Here is a 23,085-nt window from a genome sequence, read left to right on the forward strand (position 1 = left end):
CCATTACACGCGTCCGCGAATAACTTTGTAAGCTACTTACTACACTTACAAAAGTCTAAGTTCGCTTTTACATCCATTAAATACATCTCACAGCAATTTCTGCCTATCTGCAAATTACACATTCAACTTCACTATGTAGAATCCCAGTCATAAAAGCATTTATGGAGGGTCTAAAAAGGATCATTCCACCAAGAACACCACCAGTTCCTTCGTGGAACCTCAATATTGTACTAACACGACTCATGGGTCCACCATTTAAACCCATGCACTCTTGTGAAATTCAATACTTAACCTGGAAAGTAGCCTTCCTAATAGCTATCACATCTCTCAGAAGAGTAAGTGAAATACAAGCCTTTACCATACAGGAACCCTTTATACAAATACACAAACATAAAGTGGTTCTACGCACAAATCCCAAATTTTTGCCAAAAGTTATATCACCGTTCCACTTATATCAAACGGTGGAACTCCCAGTGTTCTTTCCAGAACCAGACTCTGTAGCTGAAAGAGCATTACATACATTGGACATAAAAAGAGCACTAATGTATTACATTGATAGAACCAAACAAATTCGCAAAACAAAACAATTGTTTGTAGCTTTTCAAAAACCTCATGCAGGGAATCCAATATCCAAACAAGGCATTGCCAGATGGATAGTTAAATGTATTCAAACCTGTTATGTTAAAGCAAAGAGAGAACTGCCTATTACACCAAAGGCACACTCCACTAGGAAAAAAGGTGCCACCATGGCCTTTCTAGGAAATATACCAATGACAGAAATCTGTAAGGCAGCCACATGGTCTACGCCTCATACATTCACTAAACATTACTGTGTGGATGTGTTAACAACACAACAAGCCACAGTAGGACAGGCAGTATTACGAACATTATTTCAAACAACTTCAACTCCTACAGGCTAAACCACTGCTTTTGGGGAGATAACTGCTTACTAGTCTAAGCACAGCATGTGTATCTGCAGCTACACATGTCATTGAACGGAAAATGTCACTTACCCAGTGTACATCTGTTCGTGGCATGAGACGCTGCAGATTCACATGCGCCCTCCCACCTCCCCGGGAGCCTGTAGCCGTTATAAGTTGATAAAAATAAACTTGTAAATTTGTAAATATAACACTTTTAATCACATTATGTACATACATACCTACTCCATTGCATGGGTACTATTACTATATACACAACTCCTACCTCACCCTCTGCGGAGAAAACAATCTAACATGGAGTCGACGCCCATGCGCAATGGAGCCAAAAGGGGAGGAGTCCCTCGATCTTGTGACTCGAAAAGACTTCTTCGAAGAAAAACAACTTGTAACACTCCGAGCCCAACACTAGATGGCGGGATATGCACAGCATGTGAATCTGCAGCGTCTCATGCCACGAACAGATGTACACTGGGTAAGTGACATTTTACACATATATATATATGTGTGTATATGTTGTTTCTGTGCTTGGCATGTTCGTGGGTCATTGCATGGCTCCTGGGTGGGTTGTTATACTAGATATCTATGAATTCCTGATCTCATCTTATCACACTTATCTACCCATCATCATATGTCATGTCTCTATCAAACTATCCTCCATTCTCACTCTGACTCATCCCGAATCCTTTCTACTACTTTCATCTCCTAAATAACTCTGCCTAAGCTCTTCCCTCTGCTTCCACATCTAACTCACCAAACCTCACTCTACTACCATGACCTCCCACACAACCCTACTAAATTCTCCTGCATTTATCTCACCCTGCAACTATGCTCTCCCTAACCCTTCCACATACTCTTCCCTCCTCCATCCCCCTTTACTCATCCTAAGCCTTTGGGTTGAGTAAATTAAGGATATACTCCCAATTAACACTTATGGATTTCTTTCCTCCTCCATTACTCCAGTCAATCTAACTAACAAACTCTTAGATCCGCGGCTCAAATTAACTCATATTAATACTAAAACTTTACTAATTATTTCCCGATACTAATCCATCACTAATTCTTGTTGGGTTCCAGAGTAGCATGCTACTCACCGAAAAGCGCTTCGACGCCTCGTCAGGGGTAGTAAGTGCTATATAAATACGATTACAATACAATACAATACAATATATTTATTAAAAGTGATTTTTAAACATAAACTGAGAAACACTCCTTCCCTGAAGGCAAAGCTATAAGTAAACTAGTAGAGGCAAGTCATGCATGGATCATGTGTACCCTATGTGTGGGCTAGATTTATTATACATGGAGCAAACGTTAAGTGTATTTAATCAAACAAAAAGAATTTTTTTTACAGTAGAAATGCTGAACTCACAAATTTGAAGGTGCACTCATATGTGAGATTGAAGAAAAAAGTGACTGTGAAATACAATATTTGACTAGGATCACACAATTTGAGACCCGTTTCCGGGTCAAGTACATCACAGTTAGGTCGAGTAGTTTATTCAAGCTACTCGACCTGCAGTTCTAGTAACATTTTTATGATTTTTTGAGGCCTGTTGTGGCTGCACACTGATGCCATTCTGCTCTGGAAATATGTGGGACTATGTATGTACTCATACTCATGCCACATACTCATGTGGACGTTGTTTCCTTTCTTTCCGCGCCTCCAGGCATGGATCCAGGGTTTCTCTCAGAGCCCACTTTTGTGCACATTTCTTGTAAATTTCTACAGTGTTCAAAGGATGTCACCCCCTAAGCCAACAGGTTTTAAACCCTGCAAGGACTGTTGCAAGCAGGAGTCTGTGACTGATCACCGACAGATTTGCCTGTACTGTCTTGGATTGACCCACAACTTCAAGACCTGCAGAGACTGCATGACAATGAATCAGAAGACCATCAGGTAGCATGAGGCGAAACTTTACATCATCATACACAAGAGGATGCAGCGTCTGCACTGGTCCAAGTCAGAGGTCTGATCCCGGTCCGCTTTTGTTTCTTGAGTAAACAAAATTGTTCTAGAAGCTGGTCTTTGTTGCAGTTCAATTTCTCAGGTAAGCACAAACATCATAAGAAGTCAGAGCAGAGTTCCGCACCTTCTCCCGATTCCCACTCACCTGATGAAGCGTGTGGGTGTTGCCAGCAGTCTTAGTCCCAAAGTCAGCCTTCTTCAGAGCCAATTCCACTTCTGGTTCTGGTACAACCTGAGCTTTTGAGGTCTTTTGCTATGCTGCATCAGATCGAAGGGTTCTGAGCAGCTATGCTCAGACTACCCAACTCCCTATAGCATGCCTTCAGGCCTCAGAGCAGAGAGGCCATTCACCTGGACTACCATCTTCAGGTTTGTCCTCAGTGCCAGCTGGATCCTCTGAGCCACTTCCACCATCGGCTCAGTACCGATAGCGCCCACAGCCTCACCAGGTCATGGTTCGTTGAAGCCGATGCTGACTTAGCTGCCCGAACAGGTGGTCCCTGTTGTCCTCTCCTATGAAGATTCTGCTCCAGTCCAGCTGCTATGACCAGGGCACTTTAATCGCTCAGCCCTGTGCCAAAGATAAGTGGTTTAAAAACTTGCAAGAGGCTAGTGTGCTAGACACTTCCCAGAACCTGCCCTCTTCTTGCTTTCTGGCCCAGCCACTGAAGAATCTGCCTCCTAATCCATGGTTGGCCAAAGTCCTCGATCTTCAATTTCCCACTATAGAAGTCAAAAGGAACATTTTGACTGTAGTCCTGCAGCCTGCCCAGACGGCTTCTGAGCCTCTCCTCTCTTTCAGTGGGGCCTTGATGGATACCCTTCTAGGTGTGGGTAATACTTGTACCAGCCATCCAGTTAACCAGCAAATCGCCAGGCTCCAGTGTCCTGCCTCTGGCGTGCCAGCCTTTCTCTCTCCAGGGAGTCTTGTGGTGTAATCTAACCCTAACAATTTGTTAACCACTCAAATTGACAGGGAATCAAAGAGTTGAGACCTTTGGAAAACAATTGTTCTCCTCTGACAATTTGGCTCTGTGATCAATCAGCTGCTCCTGCTTGCTGGGCCATTATGCTTACACCCTTTGGGACTCAGTGGCACAAGTTCTCCCCAGTGTTCTGGAAGACCTTCACTCCGTTCTCTTATAGGCCATCCAGGATAGTCCTGATTCGGCTAAGCTCACAATTTATTGAAGCTTGGACACCACCAATTCCCTTGGGTGGGCCATAGGCACTAGTGTCGCCATTCGCCATCATGCATGGCTACAACCCTTCCGCACTGGCTCTCATTGTACGAATGAGGCTGCTGGATTTGGGCGATGGCATCACCTGAAATGTGGGGAACTGAGTTCGATCCCACACCATGTGACAACTGTCGGTCTAATCCGTTTCCAGCCAGTCAGACGCCTCACCTATGCCCAAGAGCAGGGTATATTTTTGGCAACCGGGCGCATGACATTGTGACTGCTCAGCGAAATCGTGATGGATCAGATCTCATCTTTTTCTCTCAGATACATTTGTCTCATACATGCAAAGAAAAACAGAAGCAGAGAATGGTTCAATAAGATTTACTGAATCAGTTCTGTCCTAGATAAAATAACATGAACTGAAATAATTAAGATGATAAAACATACTAGAAGCGGAATGGTGACAAGAAAAGTGAAACTCAAGAAAAGTCCCATCATACTGTCACTATACAAGTTGTGTGATTCCTATCTATGCCACTAATGTTCTATATTAAAGCAAAGCAGGATAAGCCCCAATCCGCCCTTCAGGACCTTGAGTATGACAGTAGTGAATGAGCCTGTATTCCATTGGGACACCTTCCCCATATAGGACAGGGAACCGGCATCCTCAGTAAGCAGCTGTAGCGAATTCAGACAGTATGCAGTAGTGGTCATCTGGCTGGAACCTCCCTCTAATGTGCAGGGAACAGAGAGGCTAGTGATCTGAGAAAAGTGTCCCCACGTATAAATACGTATGTTTCTGTGAAATGTTAGCGATGTGGTGTACCTACTTGTGCCGGCAACCCTATCTTGTTGCAGCCTTGAATAAAGAACAGAGTGAAAGAATGTTGTGCTAAGAAATGTAAATGCTTTCCTAAGCAAAAGGACAGCAAGGTAATGGAAAATAAAACATCACCATAAATGTGATTGTTTCTAAAAGTATAAAATTAAATAAAATGAAACGTTACTAGGCTAAAGGGCACCAACAGCAGGCCTAGTTGCTAATACAACATGCCCACAACCATCACTAAAATGGCTTCACTACAAACCTTTGGGTTGTAGGGAGACATTCATTTCTCCCTAAAGGACATGCCGTTTGATGGGTCTCACTTGTTTGGGGGCAAGGCTGACTTAGCCCTTCAACGTTTTAAAGAGAGTAGGGTTACACAAGCAACAATTCCGACGTTCCTTTCATGGCTTCGGCCAAGGTGAGTATTACGTTCATTTCAGCATCGTCTCTCACACATAACTCCAGGGATCCCACCTGCCAAACCCCTTTAGTGTAATCTTACAGGGTCTCAGCATCCCAATCTACCCAGGTAGGCAAGCAGTCTCGTCAGACAGGTGTGTCCTCCTGATTGTTCGCAAAAGCTATGCCTTACTATTCCTTTCATCCCCACTGCACCTTCCACTGTGCACTCAATAACTGAGGAAGGGTCATCTCTCCATTTTGCAGCAGGAGGCGCAATCCCTTTTGGCCAAAGGGGCTATTGAGATAGTGTCTCTGCCAGAAGTAGGACTTGGTTGTTATTTGCACTCCTTTCTGGTGCAAAAGATGGACTGAGGCCTTCAGCTGATTCTAGATCTCTGCACTCTCAGTCTCTCACTTCGAAAGCAGAAATTCATAATTCTCACCCGGGGCCAGGTCTGGACTGTCTGCGAGCCTGGAGACTGTATGGTGTCATTGGACCTGCAGGACTCCTATTTCCATATTCCCTTCCTGGTGATCTGTCAGCACTACCTGCGGTTGGTGGTGGGAGAGGAGCATTTTCAGTTCTCTGCTCTCCTTTGATCTCACCAGCGCCCCACAGGTGTTCATGAAAGTGATGGTGGTAGTGGCAACACACCTTCAGAGGTCAGGGGTGCCAGTCTTCCCCCTACCTCGACTGGCTATTGAAGTCGGCTCACCCCAGGCTGTTGTTAACCACCCCCATATTACGGCAAACCTCTTCCCCAACCAAAACTGATAGTGGTGACCAATGCATCACTTCTGGGTTGAGACAGCCATCTGGGAGAGGTGGAGATCAGAAGCCCCCGATAGCCACTGGAGTCTCAGCTCCATATCAACTTTCTGGAGTTGAGGGCCATCCATTTGGCGCACTGAAAGCTTTCCTGCATCCATAAAGGGGACGCTGGTACAGGGGCTCATAGACAACAACACTGCCATGTGATACTGCAATAAACAGGGCCGGGTGGGGTCACCCCCTATATCAAGAGGTCATTCCCCTCTGGAAAAGGCTGGACCACAAAAGGATTTTTCTGGGTGATAAAACACCTGCTGGAATAATTGAATGCCAGGGTAGACTAACTCAGTCATCAGTGCCCATCGGATCCAGCAGGCAGAGGTGGAGCAAGGTCTGTTCTGCGAAAGGGGAGAACCTGGCTCGATCTGTTTGCCACCAACGTGAACATGCAATGTCGGCACATCTGCTCTTTGCAATTTCCAAGATGTGTCTCACTCAGAGGAGCGTTCCGCATTCACTGGGTCTCTGGACTCCTGTATGCCTTTCTGCTGATACAACTCCTCCCCAGAGTTCCTCAGGAAGATAAGGAAGGACTGGACCCAAGAACTCCTGAGCTTGAGCATCTTCCCTTTGATCAGGCTGCCTCTCTGGAAGGATCTGCTGTTGCAGCAGAATCGTTGGGTTGTCCACCCCAGCCTTCACATTCTCCACCTTCATGGATTGCGATTAAGCTGCGACAGCTGAACACCTCTGACCTTCCTTCGGTGGTGGCAGATGTCATGTGGGCAGTCCGACATCCCTCGACAAAAACTGTATATGTCTGTCATTGGGACTAATTTGTGGTTTGGTTTGGTGTTGCACTCGCCAGATTGAGCCTCTCTGCGCCAAACAGCCTGATGTTTTATTGAGTCTTGCTCTGGGCACACTTAAAGGTTATATTTTGGCCCTCTTGGCTTTCTTAAGTTTTGCTGATCAGCCCTCTTTATTTTGAAAAACCTGTTGTGATGCATTTTTTGACAGAGCTACTACATATTTTCCCCATCTTAGTTTGTGATGCCCCGATGTGACTTCAATGTTGTCCTTGCATTTCTAATGTGTACTCCATTCGAGTTGCTCTATACTTGTCTTTTACAGCTTCTCACCATTATAAAACTGTGTTCCTAGTTACCATCACCTCAGTATGGTGTGTGAAGGAGATTCAGACTTTGTGTGTTCATTCACTGTACACCACCTTCTACCCCGACAAACTGGTTCTGCATACTAGGGCAGCCTTTCGTCTGAAATTTGTGATCCCATTCCTTCTTGATCAAACCAGGACTCTGCTGGTGTTATATACTCTGCCTCACCCTTCTAAGGAGGAGGAGAGACTCCAGCGCGTGGACCCCACAAGAGCTCTCAGTCCCTACATAAATCACACGGAAGAGTACAGGGTTGACAATCAGCTCTTTGAGGGGTTTGCCAGAGAGAAAAAGGGAAGGCTATGCAGAACTATACCATCTCACCCTGGATAATGCTCTGCATTAATATCTGCTATGCACTGGCAAAGAAGGACAGGTACTAGTGGTACCAAGGGCTCTGTGACCAGGGAGGGTCCCTAAGGGCTGCCGCATGTATTGTGCCACTCTAAGTGACCCCTCACCAGACACATACATACTGCCATTGCAGCTTGTGTGAGATGGTGGGAAGAAAAAGTTAAAGTCGACATGGCTCTCCTTCCAGGGTGCCATGCCCACAAACCACTGCCTGTGGCATAGGTAAGTCACCCCTCTAGCAGGCCTTACAGCACAAAGGCAGGATGCAATATGCCACAGGTGAGGGCGTAGCTGCATGAGCAATATGCCCCTACAGTAAGTCCATTTTTAGACATTGTAAGTGCAGTGTGGCCGTATTAAAGTCAGAGGCTGGGAGTTTGTCATCACAAACTTCACCGCTCCATGATGGCTCCACTGAAGGCTGGGAGGTTTGGTATCAAACTTCTCAGCACCATAAGTTCACACTGATGCCAGTGTTGGATTTACTGTACAATGAACCCAGAGGGCACCTTAGAGGTGCCCCCTGTATTTTAACCAACCCTTTAGTGTAAGGCTGACCAGTCTGTGCCAGCCTGCCACTAAAAGACACCTTTCTAACCTCACGGGGTAAGAGCCTTTGTGCTCTCTGAGGCCAGAAACTAAGCCTGGTGGAGATGCCTGCCCCCCCCGGACGAAGCCCCACTTTTGGCAGCAAGTCCAGCTGAAAACTGTGGTAAAACAGGGAGGAGTGACCACTCCAGCTAGGACACATCTAAGGTGTCCAGAGCTGAAGTGACCCCCTCCCTGCAAAATCCTCCATCTTGGTTTAGAGAACAGGGACCAATAGGGTTAGGAGTGTGCCCCTCCCCAAAGGAAGTGGGCACAGGAAGGGTGTAGCCTCTGACCCCCCCTTTAACACCCCTAAATCTAGTATTTAAGGGCTCCCCCGAACCTAGCTCACCAGATTCCTGGCGACCTCAAGACCAGAAGAAAGAAGAAGGACTGCTAAGCTGACCCCCCAGCAGTGAAGACTCCAGACAACAACTGACCTAGCCCCATCCCTACTGTCCTGTCTGCAGCTTCAAGGACTCTGCTACCAAAAGGTGATGCGTCCAGCAGGACCAGCAACCTCTCCAAACCCCCAGAGGACTGCCTGCCCACCGGAGAACCAAGAACTCCCGAGAACAGCGGCCCTGTCCTGAAGAAATCCTCTAAACGTTCTCCAGAAATGCCCCGGATCGGTGAGTCCTGCCCCCTCTGCACCCGACACCCACGGCCCGTATCCAGGTGGCCCACCGGTCCGCAGCAGGTCTCCAGGCGTTTCTGAACTTGTGTCTACCCTGAATCGACCCCTCCTGGCCAACATGACGACGCCTGCAGCCTACATCCAGAGAGAGGCTCTGACAACGAGAGAACCGGATGAAGATTTCAGACACCTAAAGGTACCCTTGCAGCCACAGCCCCCTGGCCTTGGGGAATCCGACCAGCAACGTTCAGCATGCGGCCCTCCTTGTCCAGCCTATGATTTCCCAGAACCGACAGCGTGCAGCATCTTTTGTGGCCACTGGGGTCCCCCTATTAAAAAGCATTGGCAGCCCGATGCTGTGTTTGCACTCTGCACCTGGCCGCCCCTGTGCTGCTGATGGTGCGTGTTTGACCTGTGGCCCCCTCAGTGCTCACCTAAATACTCCAGGTCTGCCCTCCGAAGTCGCAGGTACTTAACTGCTAGCAGATTAGTCTCAGAGTGCCCCCAATCTCCATAGAATCCCATTCTAATCTAACTTCAACTTTGACCTCTGCACCCAGCCGGCGCTGGTGGTGTAAGTTTAAGGTCATCCTGAACTCCGACCAGTCGACATCGAAACCCCTGGAGACTGAAACTGTAAGTTGAGTATTTACCTCAAAACTGCACTAACACTTCCCCCCCAGGACTGTTCTGAAAATTGCAGTGTCAACTTTTAAAAGTGAAAAGTGTTACTTGCCTGTAAACTTGTTTTTTTATGCCAAATCTAAACCAAGTGCTATTGATACATGTGTTCAATACCTACTTGCAAATTTACTTACCTGCAACAAGATCCTTTTTTGTTGCAGAAATAAAGTAACAACATTATATATTTTTCCAATATAAATACATTGGCCTGAGTTAGTCATTGAGTGTGTGCTTCGTTTATTGACTGTGTGTACAACAAATACTTTGCACTACCCTCTGATAAGCCTAACTGCTCGACCACACTACTACAAAATAGAACATTAGCATTATCTACTTTAGCCTCTTTTAAGCCTCTAGGGAACCCCAGGACTCCGTGCACACTACATCTCATTTTGATATAGTACATACAGAGCCTACTTCCTACATCTGCCAAGAGGGACACTTTGCCCGCTCAGTCCTGCAGGACTTTCAGGCTTGAGTCCATTCACGTCCAACCCCTGAATAGGTATTGCTTTGGTATCTACTCAAAATGTGAGGAATCTGTGGCTGGAAGTCTCTATCAGAAGACATTATTTACCTTTGACAACTCTCTTTCGGGTAGTCACAGATTCCTCACCATTATCTAGCCTCAGCTTCCTCACTAAAACTCTTCTCCTCCCCGTTCTGCATTTGGGCTCTACCCATTAATATGATCCCAAGTCTAGGAATCTGCAAAGTGTCTATTTGTGTGCTTTTGGGACTCTGGGTCTGGGAGCACAGACAGTCTCGAAAGCAACTCAACTCAGTGTGCATGAGTGGCGCCTATGTAGGCCCCACACATCGTTTTCAGAGCAAACCTACCTCCATGCGAGCCGTAAGGCACCTCCTTCCAGCCTGCAGAAGCATTGCTGTAAAGTTTCCAGATCCAGTCTAACACCTGAGCAATATTAAAGAGCTGTGTCAGTCTATACCAGAAAGAGTGTCACCAAAGGTAAGTAACTTGTTCTGTAAGTAGAAGGTGTAGATTGTTGGAAAGTGATGACTACATCCACTTTATGGGTATGTGGTGCAGGATATAGCTTAATTATGTTTTTTTGTACTTGTTAATTGAGGGACTTTTATCATATCCCAGTGGAAGTCCATATGATATTGTGATGAAAATCTTTGAATTTGGTTAATCTTACAAGATCAGTAAAATGATTATTTCAAACATTATACTTCTTTCCTTTTGATGGTTCTTAACTTTATAATCAACCAATGTCTTCCTGACTATAAGCCTAGGTAGATAACCAGGAAATCCAGTGAGTCATCCACAGCTCAGAACAGCTGAAACATGCTGTAACTGCACTCCTGGGCTCTTTTTCAACAAAATTGGAAATTATGAATTGCAAATTGGTAATTGCGATTACCCAGGCTAACTGCTGATTTCCTGTAGGTGGTTCGCCATCTGACTCCATCTGCATTTGGTAGGTGGAATAGATGAGTGAAGCACAGTGGTTCAGTAGAGCTATAGTGGATCTCGTAATTGTGATAGGATTACTAAAGCCCATTAATGACCCCCTTCTGAATTGAATGGCCACTCTGAAGGAGTGTCTTAGAATTGTAATTGGTTGAAAGTCTTCCCTAAAAGAGTGCCTTAGAATTATAATTCGTTATGAATTTTTTTTAATGGTATAACAAAATTGTTCTCATTTGTTTAATACATTGACGTGCATTTGTCAGTGGGGTGGTACTGTTACACTTGCCTGGTATTGTGGGCCTTACAAAGCCATATCACTATTAATTTTCTTTCTTGATAGATATGCTGATGTAATTGTCCATCGTTTGCTGGCAGCAGCTATTGGAGCAGATTGCACATACCCAGACCTCACAGACAAAAATAAACTGGCAGATATCTGTAAAAATATTAACTTCCGACACAAAATGGCTCAATATGCACAGAGGTCATCAGTGGCATTCCACACACAGGTAAAATATTGTTCCGGATTGGGAAATTTCTGCTTTTGGAAGCAATGCAATTGTGTAAAGTGTGTTTGTGATTTCAAGCACAACTTTGACCAGTTGCACAGCAGAATGTGGGTTTAGCAGTTTTTTCTTTTTCTTTTCAAACTGCAAATTACTTTTTTGTCACATTGGTGTTACATATGTCAGTCAGTTCAGACCATGCTTTTTAGAGTTTTCAGTTAATTTGTGAAAATTGTGTATCCTCTGCAAAACTGTAGTCCTTTGATCGAAGCAACAGAATCTTACAAACAGGGGACACACAACTAGTGATGGTAACTGGAAGTGGCTAGACAAAATTCTCCCTTCAACAGCTGGATTTTTTAGGTCCTCTTGGAAGGGAAAGATTTTTCAAGAGTATTCAAGTTTTCCAAGGTTCCTCTACAAAAAAGGAGAGGGATTCAAATCTAAATATTTTAATCAAGCATGCAAGGTAGGTTATCGCTGAAGTCATTTTGATGGAATGTGACAGTGAAACTTGCTTCTTGTGTAGGAACAACAACAGTATTTCCATACTAATTCACAGGAAATTGCATTAAGGACACCACTTATAATATTATGCTTTCCCCTTATTTAATAACAAACCTCACCAGCAAGAGACCAGTCACTCCAACTTGTTGGCTGTCTCTGGAGAAACCCACAATACGTAACCATTAAGACATTGAGGGGTCAACCATATGTCTGAATCCCAATTCTTCGTATGCATCTCTAATACTGTGAGTGATCATCTCTCTAGCACATTCATGTTATATTTCATGAAAATGTATTACTTATTGTAACTGCACAGTGGATGAGGGAATATTGGTATCCATCTCTTTAGTAGAATTTAGAATTCCCAGTGTGGAAGATTGATGTTCTATGTTTAAGCCACTAGTTTAAACCTTCTCATTGTATCTTGAAATCCACCTTATTAGCGAGCTGAAAAATGGAACTAATGCATTGACGTTCTGAATTAAATAGACACTTTCCGGATGTTCTTCAGTCTTTTCCAGCTTTAGCATCTTAGAATGACAGAGCCATTTTCTCTGGCTGAATGCACCACAAATTCTGTGAGATTTACTTTGGGTGTACCAGTGACCTCTTTTGTGTTTGTTGCTTTACATTTACTTTGGCTGTGCCAGTGACCTTATTTGTCTATAATGCCAGTGTTAAAAAATCAAACAACACTTTGGGACGCCTAAAGACCAACTAATGTGTAATGCAAAATGGCAAGCAGCAAAGCAAAAAGTTAAAGACAATTGTCAATTCAGTTGAACAGGGCTCTCACTAGAAAATGGTCAATTGGAACAGAGAACTAAAATTCATTGAACATTAGACCAGTGCATATATGCTTTTTCTCAATACAATTTAATAGAACTTAAATCATGTGACTGAGAGTTGTTACTCACTGAAAAGTATATAATGATCAAATGGTAGGATAGTCTACCCAAGAAAGTGCTGGATGTACTTGAGGAGAAGATATTAATACGTACAAATCTAGGCTCATTATTCTCCCAAAATCCAGTTTCCACTTGCCAGGTATGAAAGAGAGGTTGTGCTACTAGAAAATGTGCAAAGGTACAATCATGAGCCTTTTGGCTTCCAGGCCTGGTAGAGCCATGAAAAGTAGCAAGATCAGTGCCATAGGAAGCCTCAAACTATTATAAAATAAAATCCCTATTTCATTACACTGTACACATTGTATTACATAGACATTTATGAACACGATACAGGCTGGATTTAAGGACACTCCCTCCCTCCTTTTTTTTTTTTTTTTTTTTTTAAACAAAGTGTCGTTTGAGAAACAGCAACCCATGGGGAAGGTAATACTCAAAATTATGTAACTCAAAAAAACTGTTTTCCACCGTTGAATTAAATTTGCTCTATTTAACAGAAATATTAGAGATTTGCTCCTTTGTGTTGTAAAATAAATCCTTGCTTAATCATTGTGAAATGAGCCTTATCTGGCATGTTGTGGTTGAAAGCAGTGTCAAACTTTTCGAGGCCTGGGAAAGAAGAGGGGGAGCTGCCACAACACTCTTGCCACATATACTTGAAGTGAAAAAGATAAAGGCAAAGTGTCATTAAACTATTGGGCTCTACGATCAAAGAAGTGCTGTCTCTTACGCCAACAGGCATGTGTGTGCAAATCGAGCAAGAGTAAAAGCTAATCGTCCGCAGGTACTTTTCAGCAGCAACACATTGGAGTTACCCTGGTAAGCGGAGCGGTAGCTCTGTGCAGGGGAAGGTTCAGTACAGTTCAGTCATGCAATAATTCCCCATTCTGTGGCAAGGATGTACCTCATCACCAGCAAGATGCTCGAAACAAAAAGCTTATCAGGTTAGACTCACAGAGGGAATCTGGTATTGATAAAGAGGATGCTACTTATTTCAGAAAGAATCTATAGCTATAAGTGACTGTCTGGACAGCATCACACATTGGTGGTGCAGCAGGCAAAGGAGTTGGGCATGGAAACTTTAACCAACCAACAGACAAGCCTGCATCAGAAACAGTTAGAGCAGATGATCCATGGCCAGGCAAAAGTCAGGAACACCATTGTCTGCAGGAGTAGCAACTCTTTTGCAATGAGAAGACTGGATCCAAGTCGCTAATCCACAGCATTTGACAATTGTGTTTGTGATGAGCAGGATCTGGTATGATCCGTGCCAGCGGGGCTGTAGTACGGTCTTCCTCTGGGGTACCCGAAATTATACGCAATCACTAGGCTGTGGGGGACTGCGAGCTTCAGTCAGACACTCGGATAATGTTACTCACTCCAGAGAATCGAAATTGTAGACATTGTATAAGCTTCCAGCAATATTGTAAGACAGTGTAATCATTTAACTGTAGCATGGCAGAAAAGAAGGGGAATTGAGGGGAGCATCATGTTTGGCCCAATGGTACGGCCCGTGACTATTTCATCTGGGCTGAATTTTGTCTCCTGGGAATGGATCGCTTTGAGAGACCAAAAGCTAATGACAGAGCATAAGGTAATTTTAACTGGGTCTCCAAGCATATCTTGAACATCTTATTCTTTAGGATCCCATTATTCCTTTCTACTTGGCCGACAGACTGGTTGATAGGCACAGTGGAATTGCTGGTCTGTTCATTTGGCCTTACAAATACTATGCTGATACGAAGTGTGTCCCTTGATCACTACTGATAAGGCTTGGCACCTGAACAAGGGGACAAACTCTGAGTAACTGCTTAGTTACTTTCATAGCATCTGCATTGGCAAAGAGGTAGGTTTCCAACCATGCTTAAAACATACATACTACGACATAGTCATAGGAATAATTTGCATATTCAGACATCTGACGGAATGCTAAACAACATCAAATATTCACCACAGTACAGAGATCTTGGCCTAATCCATAGTTCTTTTGCTGCCCATGCCATTCCAGTTGGGACCCAGCCATATGCTAATCAGTCTTGACCCTGCTCCCCATGGAAACAGTCCAGCCAGGTGATACCCCAAAAACAGTCCCAGGATCCTTGATTTCGGGCTAGAGAGGACCTGGCCCGGCAGTTAGGGCTGGACTGTTCCCATAGGGAGCAGAGTCGAGACTGATTTGCGTATGGCTGGGTTCAAATTGGGTTGGCGTGGTGAGCAAAAACATGATGGATTAAACCAAGATCTGTGACAGTGGGTGAATAGTCGCATTGTTTAGCATTCCATCCATCATCTGGTATTTTTGCTTTAACCCATCTCAGCATTAACCAAAATGTGACGCAGGATTTGCATTAACTTTGAACAGTAGAGGAAAACAAGACCACATACCAGTGGATTCTAGTGTACACATCATGCCGTCTCTACCAGCGTTGGCTAATCCATGATACAACCTGGCGAGTAGAAAGTTCATTACCGCACACACACAGTACTATATCTGTACCTCCTCTCCATGTCCCTTTTACATTGCTGCTTGATCCAGAACTGTTTTATATTTTTGTTTTAGAAGCTTGCTGCTGCAATTGAGACACATTATTAAAAATATGTATAGGAAATAGATCAGTCCTTAAAACCTTCTGAGTTCAAGAAACATCTTTGCATCTAAGGAAATCCAAAGTAATGTCACTCCAAAAGCATACTTTAAGTCTGTGTATACAGAAAAAGCCTTTTCTTTGACTAGCATACAAACCAGAGAGAGAGCGCGATGAACTCTGCAACCTGGGCTGATTTCACAGTGGGTAATTTTCAACCTTCCACAATTTGGTATATAGTGCAGATGGAACAACCAGGGACTATGCTTCATAATGTATGAAACATGATCCTTCAATTAAATACGTTAATTCAGAATCATTTAGGAGCAGATCAGTCAAGTCATTGCAGGGTTTGGTAATATGGCAGTGGCCAGAACACAGTTTTTTATGTTTCTATCCTCTCAACAGCATCATCCAGTGCTTTTGCAAATAAATGCACTGTGAATACTTTTACACTTGCTACTTCTCAGGATGCTGAGGAAAGCGATAACAATGAGACTATGAAATAATTAGTCAGATTGTAGTCTATTGTATTGTTGTAAACAGAAAATGTGCTTCCTGGGGAAACAAAGGAGGCAAGGGGACAAGAAACTTTAATCCTGAATGTATTGCATATAGATGCATGTATATACTTCTGTGTAATACAGTGTGTACAGTGTAAACAACTACTTAAGCAGTATATCAGAGTAATATGAACACAAACAGTATTTCATTTCGATGCTGTGGAGAGATGCTTAGCTTTTGCTGTTATCAGGAACGCAACCACAGAATGGGGACTAGTGACAGATAACGGAGAACTTTATATAATATTTTTAGAAGCATCAAAGAGATTTGCAACAGCCGCCTAATACTGTAAACACAGGTGGGAGCCAAGCTGTAACTGGGTCTATAATTGAGAGGCAATAAGCTGTGGGCTTTTTCTGGTCCATAAGGCTTTGTACCAACAATCAAAGAGCAAATCCATTACGTTCATAACAGTACAGGCTAAAATGTTTAACATAATCGAGGAGCCCTAAAGGCAGGTGTAGAAGTAAATGCTTGTTTGATTTTTACAAATGTTTTTTTTTTTGATTTACCAAACCACTCCAATGGTTCGGGGACTTCTTTCTGAAAATATTATTGAAAAGTCTTGGCCATCCAGGCCTCGAAAAATCCTAAAAATGTTACTAAACCTGAAGGTCTAGTGATTTAAATAATCTACTCGACCTAATTATAATGCTCTTGACCCATAAACTGGTTTCAAACTGTGATCCTAGGCAAATATTTTAATTCACTGAGCTGCCATTTTCTTCTTTATCACATATGAGAGTACCTTAAAATATGCGAGTTCAGCATGTCTGCTGTACAAAAAAAGACTTTTTTTGATTTAATAGACTAGACTTTTGTTCCATATGTAATATAAGTCTAGCCACATGTAGAAAACCCATGACCACTAACTTGCCTCTTTGTTCATTAACTGCACTGTCATCAGGTCGGGGACAGGAATAGTTCTCAAATCATGTTTCAAATCTATCACTTTTAATAAATACATACCTGAAGCACGAAGTTGTAGTAGACTTATTTGCAATCAGTAGATTTTCAATCCAAATGGCCGCAACATTTCCCACTGACGTGGTTTTACTGGTAAAACTATATAGTGTGTAATGTTTGGAAATCGAGTTCCTGCAAGTATTTGTTGTTTGCCCATCACTAAGTAAAGTATCCTGATTTGTTTTGCTCCTATTTTAATCTTTTCTTCACACTTATGAAATACACAAAAATGTTGTTTCGTAATTTCTTATATATTTTGAGAAACTTGTATTATTCAGTTCAATGGCATGTGTAGCTGCAGATACACATGCTGTGCACATCCCGCCATCTGGTGTTGGACTCGGAGTGTTACAAGTTTTTCTTCGAAGAAGTCTTTTCGAGTCACGAGATTGAGGGACTCCTCCCATTTCCACTCCATTGCGCATGGGCGTCGACTCCATCTTAGATTGTTTTTTTCCGCCATCGGGTTCGGACGTGTTCCTTTTCGCTCCGTGTTTCGGGTCGGAAAGTTAGTTAGAATCTCGGAAAAATTGTCGGTATTGTTTGCGTTCGGTATCGGGTTAGTTACAACAGATCGACACCGACTTTTGAAGAGCTCCGGTGTCCCTTCGGGGTTTTTTCGATCCCCCGTCGGGGCCTGGTCGGCCCGGCCACGTGTCTCTTCAAGGCTGATGGAACGGACCCCATTCCGCTTCTGCCCAAAATGCCATAACAAGTATCCATATACAGATCAGCATCTGGTCTGTAACTTGTGTTTGTCGCCGGAACACAAGGAAGATACTTGTGAAGCCTGTCGAGCGTTTCGGTCCAGGAAGACACTAAGAGACCGAAGAGCAAGGAGACTGCAAATGGTGTCGGCGCCGACAGGACAAGAGCGTTTCGAGGAGGAGGAAGAAACATTCACCATCCAGGAATCGGACTCGGATGAGATCGATCCCGAAGAAACACCGAAAACCGTGAGTAAGACGTCGAAACACAAAACTCACGAAAAAACCACTAAAGCCCAGGGGACGCCACCGCCAACAGGCCATGGCTTAACCCGAAAAATAGGTGACCGATCATCGGCACCGAAAAAGGGCACGCTGGGGGCGAAGTCATCCGACTCCGGTCGAGATACCGCCACACAGCAATCTCGGGCTCGAGATAGTGGCTCCGAGCAGGTTCGGCACAGAGATAGCGGCACCGAAATGAGTCGGCACCGAGAGACCACGACGCCGAAAGTAAAGAAGGTTTCGGCGGAACCGGACAAAGCAGCCGAAAAGGTTTCGATTCCGAAACATTCGGCCTCGGAACCGAAAACAAGCTCCTACACTGAGGAACAAGGACTGTCCACACAAATGAAAACACATAGATTTGGATAGGAATTGGAAACAATAGAGCCAGACTATACACAAAGAAGGCTCATATCCAAAAAGAAACAGGGAAGATCAGTACTCTCCCTCCGATTAAAATGAAACGCAAACTTGTCTTTCAGGAAAAAGACAAGCAGCCACAGGCAAAGGTGGCTAAACAAGTAACCCAGCCACCATCTCCACAATGCTCTCCACAACCATCACCGGTAGCCACTCCACCAATGATGCAATCCCCAACTCATACAGGAATGAGTCAAGATGACCCTGACGCATGGGACCTTTATGACGTACCAGTGTCCGATAACAGTCCTGAATGTTATCCAGCTAGACCGTCGCCACCAGAGGATAGTACAGCCTACGCACAGGTGGTGTCGAGAGCAGCGGCATTTCATAATGTCAGCCTGCATGCTGAGCCCATTGAAGACGACTTTCTTTTTAACACACTGTCGCCCACACACAGCCAGTATCAAAGTCTTCCTATGCTACACGGAATGCTAAAACACTCCAAACAAGTGTTTGAAGAGCCTGTAAAAGGAAGAGCCATTACTCCAAGAGTGGTGAAAAAATATAAACCGCCACCAACAGACCCCGTGTACATCACACAACAGCTAACACCGGACTCAGTTGTAGTAGGGGCAGCGCGCAAGAGAGCGAACTCACATACTTCAGGAGATGCACCACCTCCAGATAAAGAAAGTCGAAAATTCGACGCAGCAGGCAAGAGGGTGGCGGCACAGGCAGCAAGTCAGTGGCGTATTGCCAATTCACAGGCTTTGTTGGCCAGATACGATAGGGCCCATTGGGACGAAATGCAACACTTTATAGAACATTTACCCAAGGAGTTCCAAAAGAGAGCGCAGCAGGTAGTAGAAGAAGCACAGAGTATCTCCAACAATCAGATACGGTCGGCAATGGATGCTGCAGACACAGCTGCTAGAACTTTCAACACAGCAGTAACAATAAGGAGACATGCATGGCTGCGTACATCAGGATTTAAACCATAAATACAGCAAGCTGTGCTGAATATGCCATTCAGCGGACAGCAGTTGTTTGGGCCGGAGGTGGACACGGCAATTGAAAAACTTAAGAAAGACACTGACACGGCCAAAGCCATGGGCGCACTCTACTCCCCACAGAGCAGATGCACATTTCGGAAAACACAGTTTAGAGGGGGATTTCGAGGACAAAGCACAGAACCCACAACCTCACAAACAAGACCCACTTACCAGAGCCAGTATCAGCGGGGAAGTTTTCGGGGACAATATAGAGGGGGACAATTCCAAAAAAATAGAGGAAAGTTCCAAAGTCCCAAAACTCCTCAAAACAAGCAGTGACTTCCAAGTCACAAATCCCCAACACATAACATCTGTGGGGTGGAGACTAACCAAGTTTTACAAACAATGGGAGGAAATAACAACAGACACTTGGGTCCTAGCAATTATCCAACATGGTTATTGCATAGAATTTCTCAAATTCCCTCCAAACGTCCCACCGAAAACACACAATATGTCAAAACAACATATAGATCTTCTAGGACTAGAAGTTCAGGCATTGCTACAAAAAGAAGCAATAGAATTAGTACCAGACCAACAGAAAAGGACATGAGTTTACTCTCTGTACTTTCTCATACCCAAAAAAGACAAGAGTCTCAGACCTATACAAGATCTCAGAACATTAAATACATACATCAAATCAGATCACTTTCACATGGTGACATTACAGTAAGTAATCCCACTGCTCAAACAACAAGACTACATGACGACACTAGACCTAAAGGATGCATATTTCCATATACCGATACATCCTTCACACAGAAAGTACCTAAGGTTTGTATTCCAAGGGGTACATTACCAGTTCAAAGTGTTGCCATTCGGAATAACAACTGCGCCAAGAGTTTTTACAAAATGCCTAGCAGTAGTAGCTGCACATATCAGAAGGCAGCAAATACATGTGTTCCCGTACCTAGACGATTGGTTAATCAAAACCAACACGCTAAAACGGTGTTCACAACACACAAAGTACGTCATAGAAACCCTCCACAATCTAGGTTTCTCAATCAACTACACCAGTGGTTCCCAACCTGTGGGCCGGGGACCCCTGGGGGTCCGCAAAGCCTCCTCAGGGGGTCCGCGACTGCTTAAAAAAATTAATAATATTAGGTCCCAGCTATCAGTAATGACTCAGTGGGGGTCCCCAGGTTCCAATAATGATTCAGTGGGGGTCCCCGGGCTCCAGTATTGATAAAATAGGGGTCCACAGAAGTCAAAAGGTTGGGAACCACTGAACTACACAGTCACACCTTCTGCCGTGTCAAACACAGCAATACTTAGGAGCGACAATCAACACAGCAAAAGGGATTGCCACTCCAAGCCCACAAAGGGTTCAAGCATTTCACAATGTAATAAAGAACATGTATCCAAAACAAATGATACAAGTCAAAATGGTGATGAAACTACTAGGCATGATGTCCTCATGCATAGCCATTGTCCCGAACGCAAGGTTGCACATACAGCCCTTACAACAGTGCCTAGCATCACAATGGTCACAGGCACAGGGTCAACTTCTAGATCTGGTGTTGGTAGACCGCCAAACATACACCTCGCTACAATGGTGGAACAGTATAAATTTAAACCAAGGGCGGCCTTTCCAAGACCCAGTGCCACAATATGTAATAACGACAGATGCCTCCATGATAGGGTGGGGAGCACACCTCAATCAACACAGCATCCAAGGACAATGGGACAGTCAGCAAACACAGTTTAACATAAATCACTTAGAACTATTGGCAGTATTTCTAGCGCTGAAAGCATTTCAACCCATAATAAGCCACAAACACATTCTTGTCAAAACAGACAGCATGACAACGATGTATTACCTAAACAAACAGGGAGGAACACACTCAACACAGTTGTGTCTCCTGGCACAGAGAATATGGCATTGGGCGATTCACAACCACATTCGCCTAATAGCACAATTTATTCCAGGAATTCAGAATCAATTAGCAGACAATCTCTCTCGGGATCACCAACAGATCCACGAATGGGAGATTCACCCCAAAATACTGAACACTTACTTCCGCAGTTGGGGAACACCACAAATAGATCTATTTGCAACAAAGGAAAACGCAAAATGCCAAAACTTCGCATCCAGGTAGCCACAACATCAGTCTCAGGGCAATGCGTTATGGATGAGTTGGTCAGGGATATTTACTTACGCTTTTCCCCCTCTCCCACTCCTTCCATATCTGGTAAACAAGTTGAGTCAAAACAAACTCAAACTCATACTAATTGCACCAACATGGGCAAGACAACCTTGGTACACAACACTACTAGACCTCACAGTAGTACCTCATGTCAAACTACCAAACAGACCAGATCTGTTAACGCAACACAAACAACAAATCAGACACCCAAATCCAGCATCGCTGAATCTAGCAATTTGGCTCCTGAAGTCCTAGAGTTCGGACACTTAGACCTTACGCAGGAATGTATGGAGGTCATAAAACAAGCAAGGAAACCTACCACTAGACATTGCTATGCAAATAAGTGGAAAAGATTTGTTTATTACTGCCATAATAATCAAATTCAACCCTTACACGCATCTGCCAAAGATATCGTAAAATAATTACTACATTTGCATAAGTCAAATCTAGCTTTTTCTTCCATTAAGATACATCTTACCCATATTTCAGCCTACCTGCAAATTACGCACACAACTTCACTGTTTAGGATACCAGTCATAAAAGCGTTTATGGAAGGCCTAAAGAGAATTATACCACCAAGAGTACCACCAGTTCCTTCATGGAACCTCAACATTGTCTTAACACGACTCATGGGTCCACCTTTTGAGCCCATGCACTCTTGTGAAATGCAATACTTAACTTGGAAAGTTCCATTTATAATTGCCATCACATCTTTAAGAAGAGTAAGTGAGATTCAAGCATTTACCATACAAGAACCATTTATTCAAATACATAAGCATAAAGTAGTTCTACGGACAAATCAACATTTTTTACCAAAAGTCATATCACCGTTCCACTTGAATCAAACAGTAGACTTACCAGTGTTCTTCCCACAGCCAGATTCTGTAGCTGAAAGAGCACTACATACATTAGACATCAAAAGAGCGTTAATGTACTACATTGACAGAACAAAACTAATTTGAAAAACAAAACAATTATTTATTGCTTTCAAAAAACCTCATACAGGAAATCCTATTTCCAAACAAGGCATTGCTAGATGGATAGTTAAATGCATTCAAACCTGTTACCTTAATGCAAAAAGAGAACTGCATATTACACCAAAGGCACACTCAACTAGAAAGAAAGGTGCTACCATGGCCTTTCTAGGAAATATTCCAATGACCGAAATATGTAAGGCAGCTACATGGTCTACGCCTCATACATTTACTAAACACTACTGTGTAGATGTGTTAACAACACAACAAGCCACAGTAGGTCAAGCAGTACTACGAACATTGTTTCAAACAACTTCAACTCCTACAGGCTGAACCACCGCTTTTGGGGAGATAACTGCTTACTAGTCTATGCACAGCATGTGTATCTGCAGCTACACATGCCATCGAACGGAAAATGTCACTTACTCAGTGTACATCTGTTCGTTGCTGCAGATTCACATGCACCCACCCGCCTCCCCGGGAGCCTGTAGCAGTTTAGAAGTTGATCTTGAACATTTGTAAATTTGTAAATATATTACTTTAAACTACAT

The 23,085-nt window shown here is 43.8% G+C and overlaps 1 protein-coding gene across 1 annotated transcript in view; it reads left to right on the forward strand.

Annotated features, from left to right (window-relative positions):
• Positions 1–23,085, forward strand: part of DIS3 (DIS3 homolog, exosome endoribonuclease and 3'-5' exoribonuclease) — a 260,018-nt gene that overhangs the window by 202,427 nt on the left and 34,506 nt on the right. The window contains exon 19 of the mRNA XM_069205287.1: positions 11,314–11,482. Within this exon, the coding sequence (XP_069061388.1) occupies positions 11,314–11,482 (169 nt within the window). The remainder of the gene's footprint in view (positions 1–11,313; positions 11,483–23,085) is intronic.

This window comes from Pleurodeles waltl, chromosome 8 (genome assembly GCF_031143425.1).
Source record: "Pleurodeles waltl isolate 20211129_DDA chromosome 8, aPleWal1.hap1.20221129, whole genome shotgun sequence".
NCBI lineage: Eukaryota > Metazoa > Chordata > Amphibia > Caudata > Salamandridae > Pleurodeles > Pleurodeles waltl.